This window comes from Gekko japonicus, unplaced genomic scaffold (assembly GCF_001447785.1).
Source record: "Gekko japonicus isolate JY-2015 unplaced genomic scaffold, Gekko_japonicus_V1.1 scaffold2878, whole genome shotgun sequence".
NCBI classification, from domain to species: Eukaryota; Metazoa; Chordata; class Lepidosauria; order Squamata; family Gekkonidae; genus Gekko; species Gekko japonicus.
This window is the reverse complement of record NW_015173223.1, coordinates 151,814-161,192: the sequence shown is the minus strand read 5'-3', so window position 1 is coordinate 161,192 and position 9,379 is coordinate 151,814. Positions and strand designations below refer to the sequence as shown.

The following is a 9,379-nucleotide window of genomic DNA, read 5'->3' as shown; positions in this document are numbered from 1 at the left end:
TAATAAGTCTCTGGGTTCCTTCTTCCCTTGAGGGTAGGTGCTTATTCAACCTTTTTTAGTCAGAGAGAAGCACTGACTCCAGCAATGCAACACTTGAATACAATCAGCATAAAACCTTCTCCTTCCAAGTAACCAAAGATACTGCTTTGTGTTTAAGTTCAGGTGTAGAAAATTAAAAAAGGGGGGTTAGCTCAGCGTTCTCATAAACTCCAACAGAAAGTTGTTTGGCAAATCAGCTGAAGTTTACATAGGAAACAAAAGGGAGGAGTGTGCACTGTGATTCCCCAAACCCAAAAATGGAGAGCAGAGAGGCTATTTCTCTCCTGCCTCCACTCAGCTCTGTCCCCCATCTCCCGAGATGTTTCTGGCATGGCAGTGCAAGTGTGTGGACCTGAGTCAGCCTTTAACACAAGGGCAGCTGGATAGGATGCATGATTGCAACCTTTGAGGTAAGTCCACTCTATTTACTATCTCCGCTTTCTCCTTCAGCCTGCAGAGAATCTCATTTCTGTATGGCTCATTATGGATGCGTAGAAATCACCACACAAAGTGGCTTGCACATGAGGTGATGCAAGGGAACCCTTTGCTTTTCAAGCCGGGCACCTGCTGCCCATCAGCTAGCGGTCATTTAGAGTAGCCACAACTCTGTTGGTACCCTGTGGTTTTGGTCCTCTGTTGGATTTGGGTGGAATTCATACTTTCCCCTGAGTGCTACATTTTAATGCTACTTCTTGTTTGGCCATCAAGTTATCTTACAGAACACGCTGATCCCAAATCTACTATCCAGAGTATAGCGCAGCCTTCAGAGAGGCAGAAGCAGGCTCTGCATCCTCTCTTCCCTTCACTTTAGAGGACCGTTTCCCGGCTAATTCTTCTGAATTGATGATATGAAGTGGGAAAGACAGTTGCCAGACATCCTGGGTGCTGTAACAACCTGACTCCACTCAGCTCTGTCCCCCATCTCCCGAGATGTTTCTGGCATGGCAGTGCAAGTGTGTGGACCGTCAGCCTTTAATACAAGGGCAGCTGGATAGGATGCACGATTGCAACCTACAGCTGTTGTGAATCTTTTTTCCTCAGCATTCATATATAGCACATAGCATTAAAGCACCTCAGGCCCTGGTTACACGGGCCAGAAAACATGGGGGGGAGGCATGGCTATTTGCGGTGCTGCAAGTAGCCGTGCGACAACATGATCAGATGCCTCAGACGGCGGCAACCCACAGTTCTGGCCCTCGGCATGTGCACTGCGATGCAGATGGCCAGAAGGAAAAGCCGTGCTGGCGCGGCACGGTTCCAGCCCTCGGCATGTGCGCTGCGACACAGACGGCCAGAGGGAAAAGCCGCGCTGGCACGATCACACCAAGGTAGTCTGGAGGCAGCCCGTGGCAAACCGTTGCTACCACCTTGGTTGAGGTATTTTTTAATAGCGCATTTTCGGCAGCATGCCATGGGTTTGCCATGGGTGTGCTCCACTTCCCAGATGTTGTGGTGTGATCGCGGCTGGAAAATCCGCCAGCCACTCGTGGCTCTCTTGCGGCAAATTCCCCGTGTGAACGGGGTCTCAGATAAATAACTGCTATTCTTTTGCCAGAGTTGAACAGGACTACATGAAAAGATATTACATAGTACGTCTTAATGACAAGCTCTGGAGGACCATATTCAAAGATCCAGAAAGCCTACATCTAAATTGTGTGCTGCTTTTGCCAAAGTGATTTGCAAGCAACAGTGGGAGGAGAGACTAACAGAAGATCTTATAGCAAGTCTTCATATTCCCAGCACAATTGCCATGTGTTATTCCTACCTACTCTGTGTACAAATTCCATTCCATACATGCTATATAGACAAGACAGACCGATAAACCTCAGCTTTATTTCATAAAATGCTTTATTCCCTACAGCAGATACAGAATGCAACAAATCTAACTGCCAACACGATCTTGATTCTTCTGGGATTCAGTGATCACCCAGATCTTCAGACTCTTCTCTTCCTGGCCTTCCTCACAATCTACATGCTTACTGTAGCTGGCAATCTCGTCATTATTGTGCTGGTTGTCAATGATGTGCGTCTCCACACCCCCATGTATTTCTTCCTGGGCAACCTGTCCTGCTTGGAGATCTGCTACACATCCACCATCCTGCCCAGGCTGCTCTTCAGTTTGCTGACAGGGGACAGAACCATTTCAGTTCATGGTTGCATTATGCAGTATCACTTCTTTGGTGTCTTAGCATCGACAGAATGTTATCTCCTGGCTGTGATGTCATATGATCGATACTTAGCCATATGCAAACCACTGAGGTACACATCTCTCATGAATAGCAGAGTCTGCATTTCACTCATTACCTTCTCTTGGGTGAGTGGGCTGCTCAATGTCAGTATAGTAACATCACTGCTGTGGAAGTTGATGTTTTGTGGTCCCAATAAAATGGAACATTTCTTTTGTGACCTATCCCCTGTGTTAAAGCTTTCGTGCAGTGACACTCATTTGGCGGAACTTGTAAATTTCGTTTTTGCCTCCATAAACACTCTACCCCCATTCCTACTTACCCTGATCTCATACGTGAATATTATCGGCACCATCCTCCAAATGAAGACCAAGGCTTCAAGGCAGAAGGCCTTCTCCACTTGTTCCTCCCATCTCATGGTAGTGATGCTTTTCTATGGGTCTCTGATTTGTGTCTATGTACTTCCGGAAACTGGTGCACTGAAGGGGCTTCATAAAACCTTCTCCCTCTTTTATACTGTCTTCACTCCGATGCTCAACCCTCTCATCTACAGTCTGAGAAACAGAGAGGTCAAGGCTGCATTTCTTAGAACTGCCACTAAAATCATTAATGTAGCTCGTACCTTATGTTGACGATGGCTGTTTTTGTTTTACATTATGAACCAGAGAAATGAGAAGCGACCGCTAAATCCATGCACCACATTTCAGCATTGCCACCACTGGTTGCCACATAAAGCAGGAGAGGTTGCCACAGCATTGCCACATAAAGCAGGAGAGATTCCCCATTACAAGCTTATTTATTTTCCATACTGCAGAAGAGTAAAGAATCTCAAAGTGGGGTGGGATTTGGAATGCATAGATTCTTACAATAAACAGGAATTGTATTAACCTCCTGTTCTGAAATGTCTTATGGCATAATTATTTAACACATTTCAGGGAGTAAAACGTGAATAAACCAATATTACAAAGCATTGCCTTCAAAAGCATTTCACTCACCATTCCATGGGAGATAACGCTCTATAACAGAGGGTTTTACTGAACCTTCTAACCAATCAGTCAGTTCAACAGTGAAGTCTCCAGTTTTTCCACAGGGAAAACACTAGGGAAGGGGGTGCTTCAGATGCTCAGCTCCTTAATCGTTAGCTGCATTTATGTGTCACACATATGACTTTACAAGCAGCTTGAGGCTGGACTCGCTTGCTTGAATCACAATGCCATCCCGTGCAGAGCTGGTCTAAGCCAGTGGTACTGGCTCCACTGGTCATGAAGAGACACATTCACAATTGCCAGGAACCAAAAACTACTGCCTGCCCTGTGCAGCACCCCACCAAACACCCACACACAAGAATATAAAATATAAACATTAATAATAAGCATGTGACTAGGGCTGCCCAACATCGGGGGGGGGGCTTGAATTCTGAAACTATAGCTGATCTCCAGACTGCAGAGATCAATTCCCCCTGTTCAAAACTGTCATTTCAGAGGGTGGACTATATGGCATCACACAGCTGCCGAGCTCTCTCCCCTTTTCAAACTCCATGCTTCCAGGCTCTGCCCCCAAATCTCCAGACATTTCCCAACCCAAGCTGGCCACCCTACATAACTATAACTTTTTCCAATTACTGGCATACACCTGAACATGTAGGATTGTCTCTTCCTACTGCCGCTGAATGTTTGCTGACTCTTGTGTATCTGGAATGAGGCAAAGGGCTTCCCTCTCCACCTTCCCTCTCTCTCCTCTTCATAATGCATGACAAGTTGGTCAAGAACAACTGAGAGAGCCAAGAAGTCTGGAGGAGGAACAGCTGGCTGCAGTGGCAGGCTACGGGTATCACCACCACCATCCCACTGTGGCCAGCTTGTTATTTTCTTGGGTGGTCATGTGCTAGTGATTCTACTCTTTTCTCCACTAGCAGCTTGCTCTCCTCCTGGCAGCTGCAAAGGAGATTATTAGAGAAGAGACTCCTTTACTTCCATTCTTGGAATCAGGGGTCATTTGGGGCCAGAGCGCACTGGAGCGCCACTTCGGCAGCCCAGGAACTGGCACAAATGGTGGTGGCAGCAAGCCCCCAGCTCCCCGTGCCGAACCGCTGTCGCCCAGGGGAGGCCTGAAGAGGCCCGTTGGCGGCCTCCTGGGGCCCACGCTGGAGTGCTGCGGCCCAGGGGAGGCCTGAGGAGGCCTGTTGCCAGCCTCCTGGGGCCTGCGCCAGAGCACTGCGGCCTGGAGAAGGCCTTGATTGTGGTAAGTGAGGGATCCACATGAGGGATCCATGGGGGTGGAGGTGGCTTTATGGGGGGTGGGAGAGCCTTCCTCCCTCTTCCCATCTCTTTGCCCTCTTTCTTTCCCTCCTTTCCTTCTCTCCTTTCCTTTTTTTTCTCACTCTCCTTTTCTTCCTTCCTTCCTTTCTCTCTTTTCCTACTTCTTTCCTTCTCTCTCTCTCTCTCTCTCTCTCTCTTTCTTTCCCCCTTTCCCTCCCTTCTCTCTTTCTTTCCCTTCTTTCCTTCTCTCCTTTTCCTCTTTCTCTCCTCCTTCCCATCTCTCTCTTTCTTTCTTTCCCTTCTTCTTTCCTTCCTTTTTATCCCCTTTCCTTCCATTTTTCCTTCTCTTTCTTTCCCTCTTTCCTTCCTTCTTTTCTTCTCTCTATTCTCTCTCTCTTTCTCTTCTCTCTTCTCTCTATTCTCTCTCTCTTTCCTTCCCTCTTTCCTCCTTCTGTGGCCCAATTTTAGTGAGAAGGGGTTTAAATGCTCCTGCAGCTCTTTTTCTACGAAAAGACCCCTGGGTAGGTCTGGCCTTGGATCATTACCTTGTGCTGAGCCTTAGAAAACATATCAGCACTTTGGGGGGGGGGGATTCTTGCAGTCTACTTTTTTTTTAGTGAAATATGACAATCAGCATTACAAGAGGAATAGGAGGAACAATCACTGTCAGAATCCTGCCTAACCTAACTAACAGAAAGTTGCTTGCCTCCCTCCCTCTCCCCATCTCTTTGCCCTCTTTCTTTCCCTCTTTTCCTTCTCTCATCCTTTCCTTCTCTCCTCCTTTCCTTTTCTTTCCCTTCTCTTCCTTCCTTCCTTTCTTTTCCTTCACTCTCTTTCTTTCCCATTTCCCCTCTTTTCCTTTCTTTCCCTCCTTCTTCTCTTCTTTCCTTCCCTCCTTTTGTTCTCTCCTTTTCCTCTTTCTCTCCTTGCTTCTCTTTCTTTCCTTCCCTTCTTCTTTCCTTCTCTTTCTTTTCCTCTTTCCTTCTCTCTTTTTATCCCCTTTCCTTCTTTCTTTCCTTCTTTTTCTTTCCCTCTTTCCTTCCTTCTCTCTACTCTCTCTCTCTTTCCTTCCCTCTTTCCTCCATTTGTGTCCCAACTCTAGTGAGAAGGGGTTTAAACTTTAAACCCCTTCTCTCTTCACTCCCTCCCCCCCCGCAGGCCAGCTGGGGAAGAGAATGGGAGGCTTTTGAAGATGCCTTTCCCCCCTTTTGTTTCCCCTTCTGACATCACTTTTGGTAATGCCAGGGGGTGTGGCACATGCTAATGAGCTATTATGCTAATAGCATATTAGCTCATTAGCATACCTTATGCCAATGAGCTCCTGCAGCTCTTTTTCTATGAAGTGACCCCTAGCTGCAATAAAGACAATTTCTCTCATAAGTAACAGACCTCTGGGTTTCATATGCTTCCCTGAGGACAAGTGTTTGTTCTCTCTTCACTTCTATGAGAAGCTTAACTCCAGCAGAGCAATATTTGAACTCAACCACCACAGTACGTTCTCCCTCCGGAATGGTAAAGACACTGCTTTGTGTTAAGGTTTAGAAAATAAATAGGGAGTCAGAAGAAATCAAAGCATTTAACTGCTCGGCAAAGAATTCCTAGAGCTAATAAGAGGGAGCTGTTTAGTAAATAAGTTCAAGTAGATAAAAGACTCAGGAAGAGAAGAGGAGTGTGCCTTGAGATCCCCATACCCAGAAATGGGGAGCAGACGGAATATGTCAGACGGAATATATCTTCCTACTGAAATTCACTCTGAGGTAAATCCATTTTTTTCAGTACTAGCTCAGATTTTTCCATGTGTCTGTCTGCAGATATGTGTGGCAGAAGAACACACTGGTCTTGTTCTTTTGGCACCTTACAGTCACCCTACTTATCATCTCTGCAAAAGTAAGATGGTAGGTTTTTTAAAAAGAGACTGTGAAAAGGAGAGAGATTCCACATTTTAATGCTACATCTCTCTTTTTGTTTTGTACTTGATACCACAGTCAAGACCTTCTGAGATATTTGGCTTCAGACTTCATCACCCATGGTGCCCGGTTTTGTCACAAAACAACTTGCCCTAAATAAAGTTGCCACACAAAATAAATGAGTTAAACTGATATTTTTTTCATTGATCTGATCTGACCAATCTGAAAGAGTCCAAAAAATTCTTAGTTGGTCCCAGAGTGATCAGTTATCCCCGTACTTCCAGGATACAGAGATGGCTGGGTGGAATGTGGCCGACTAGCCTGAAAAAAAACAGGATCTGTCTTTTAAATAGAAGCTTAATGATATGTTACTTACCAGGTGATTTTATGTGCCTCCATGCCAAACAAAGTTTCAGCTTCCCATTCTCCAGAAGTGCCCCAATTGTACTGATTTTTTTAAACTAGGAAAAATATATCCCCATAACTAATTTCCACAGGCTACATATATAATCTGTGGAACCTTCTGCCACAGGAATTTCCAATGGGCAGTATAATTAGGCTCTTTAATTGCAATTAATGGAATTATGATATGTTGAAATAGCAACAGATTTTAACCAGTCTGCTTAATCAGACCATATCACATCATATGTATTTGATTGCCTGGTTTTCAATAAAGGCCACCCAGGTTCCTGGAGGTTTCCATCAAAATAGTGAGAATGATGACCTTCTCCTGTTTATGTTCCATTATTCTAGCAGCAGAGTTTGGTAGGTTTTGCATGAACAGATGGTAAATAACAAATTAAATTATGACACCCCCCCAAAAAAAAAAGTCCAAATGCTGAAATCAGGTAAAATTTTAAGACTCCATGTATGTACAATTGAGTGTATTATAAGTCCAATGATAGCTTTGTGAAAGGGTCTCTCTCTCTTTCTCTCTCTCACTCTCTCTCTCTGTGTTTGTGTGTGTGTGTTTGTGTGTGTGTTTGGGAGGAGAACTACTTTGCAGCTTCTTTACTACAATTCATCATCTCCATCCAACTGCCTCCCAGTATGACAAGCCTGTGTTTTCAGCTCAAGGGCTGGGGTGGACTGTAAAGAAGCTACCATCAGAAATAGGTCTAGCACCCTTCCCCCTTCTTTATTGTAAGCTACTTTTCAAAGGAAAACTAATAACTGGATCTATCCCATGTGCACTTGGACATGATGGACTGGAACCAGCCACCATTTTCACTCGGTCTCACCATTAATACCTTCAGTGTCCAACATAGTTTTAGATAGACAGACAGACTGATCAATAAATATTAGAACTCATTCCAAATGTGGACATATCTGTTTGTCAGCACCCAAACTCTCAGTCTGGCTGAATACTGCTTGAGGAATCCATGTGGGCTAAAACTGTATTTCATTTTTACCTTGCCCTACCTCCATTCCTCCAAGAAGCGCAGGGCAGCTTAAAACCATCTTCCTCTTATCTCTTATTTTTATCCTCATCATAAGCCTGCAAGGTAAGAGCAACTGGACCATGATTACCCATACATCTTCACTGCTAAGGAGGGATTTGAGCCACACAAACCATTCTACTTTCTTGGTGCTAAATGCAGTCTTCAAATATTGTACAAAAATCTATCAAGTCTCCATGTGTTATGCTTACATTATGCATGTACAAAATACGTTCTGTCTAATATATTGTATAAATACAAGCTTTGTTTCATAAACTTCTTTATTTCCAACAGCAAATAAATAACAGAACAAATCAAACCATCATCACAAATTTTATTCTCTTGGGATTCGGTGATCATCCAGAACTGCAGGTTCTTCTATTCTTGTCTTTCCTCGCAATCTACATGCTTACTGTGGCTGGAAATATCATCATCATCGTGCTTGTTGTTGCGGATCTACACCTCCACACCCCCATGTATTTCTTCCTAGGGAATTTGTCTTGCTTGGAGATCTGCTACACATCAACCATCCTGCCCAGATTGCTCTTCAGTCTGCTGACTGGGGATAGAACTATTTCTGTTCGTGGCTGCATTGTACAATATTTCTTCTGTGGTTCTTTAGCAGCTACTGAATGTTACCTCTTGGCTGTGATGTCCTACGATCGATATTTAGCCATATGCAGGCCACTGAAATACACACATCTTATGAACGGCAGGATTTGCTTCTGGCTTCTTGCCATCTCTTGGATGAGCGGTCTGCTAAATATCAGTATAATAACGTCTCTTTTGTCTGAGCTATTATTTTGTGGCCCCAATGAAATTGAACATTTCTTTTGTGACATAGCCCCTCTGTTCAAACTGTCCTGCAGCAGCACCCACTTAGTGGAACTCATAAATTTCATTTTTGCCTCCATAGTCACCTTACCACCATTTCTCCTTACCCTGATCTCATATGTGTGCATCATCATCAACATCCTCCAAATGAAGATCAAGGCCTCCAGGCAGAAGGCATTCTCCACATGTTCCTCCCATCTGACTGTAGTGATTCTTTTCTATGGGTCTCTGATTTGTGTCTATTTACTTCCGCAAACTAACACACTGAAGAAGCTTCATAAAACGTTCTCCCTGTTTTATACTGTCTTCACACCCATGCTCAACCCTCTTATATACAGTCTGAGAAACAGAGAAGTCAAGGCTGCCCTTTCTAGAACTGCCAGTAAAATTGTCAATATGGCTCATTCCTGATCTTTTTGAAGTTCTTCTTCTTCTACTACTACTATGCTGTACAGTTGCACAACATTCAATATTGCTTAAAGTTACAGTGCACTTCAGAATATCCTAAAATTGCCATGCCCTCCATGAAGCAATATATTTCTTACAATAGAGCTATGATCTGAGGGTTATATATGTCTAAAACATGCAAGAATGGTGATAAGGCTGTGAAATGTCTCATATAAATATAGCATAATTATTATAAAAAGCTCCAATGGTGGGCAAGTGGGAAAAAAAATTAAAGGAAAATCATTGTTGGGTGATGGCATTAAAGGAGG

The 9,379-nt window shown here is 44.1% G+C and overlaps 2 protein-coding genes across 2 annotated transcripts; both read left to right on the top strand.

Moving 5' to 3' along the window:
• Nucleotides 1-1,882: 1,882 nt before the first annotated feature.
• LOC107120091 (olfactory receptor 1020-like) lies at nucleotides 1,883-2,857 on the top strand. Its single transcript, XM_015422735.1, has one exon. The coding sequence runs from the start codon at nucleotides 1,883-1,885 to the stop codon at nucleotides 2,855-2,857; it is 975 nt and encodes a 324-aa protein (XP_015278221.1).
• A 3,341-nt stretch (nucleotides 2,858-6,198) lies between these two features.
• LOC107120090 (olfactory receptor 2AP1-like) lies at nucleotides 6,199-9,074 on the top strand. The gene is made up of 2 exons (XM_015422734.1): nucleotides 6,199-6,240; nucleotides 8,124-9,074. Exons 1-2 carry the CDS (start codon nucleotides 6,199-6,201, stop codon nucleotides 9,072-9,074), a joined length of 993 nt encoding a protein of 330 aa, XP_015278220.1.
• Nucleotides 9,075-9,379: the final 305 nt, after the last annotated feature.

What these genes read in the sequence shown, in the direction of transcription:
- LOC107120091 (XM_015422735.1), top strand. Translation starts at nt 1,883, where the DNA reads ATGCTTTATTCCCTACAGCAGATACAGAATGCAACAAATCTAACTGCC.
- LOC107120090 (XM_015422734.1), top strand. Translation starts at nt 6,199, where the DNA reads ATGTCAGACGGAATATATCTTCCTACTGAAATTCACTCTGAG. An exon ending in CTACTGAAATTCACTCTGAG is followed by an intron (nt 6,241 to 8,123) that starts GTAAATCCATTT and finishes TATTTCCAACAG; the next exon opens with CAAATAAATAACAGAACAAA.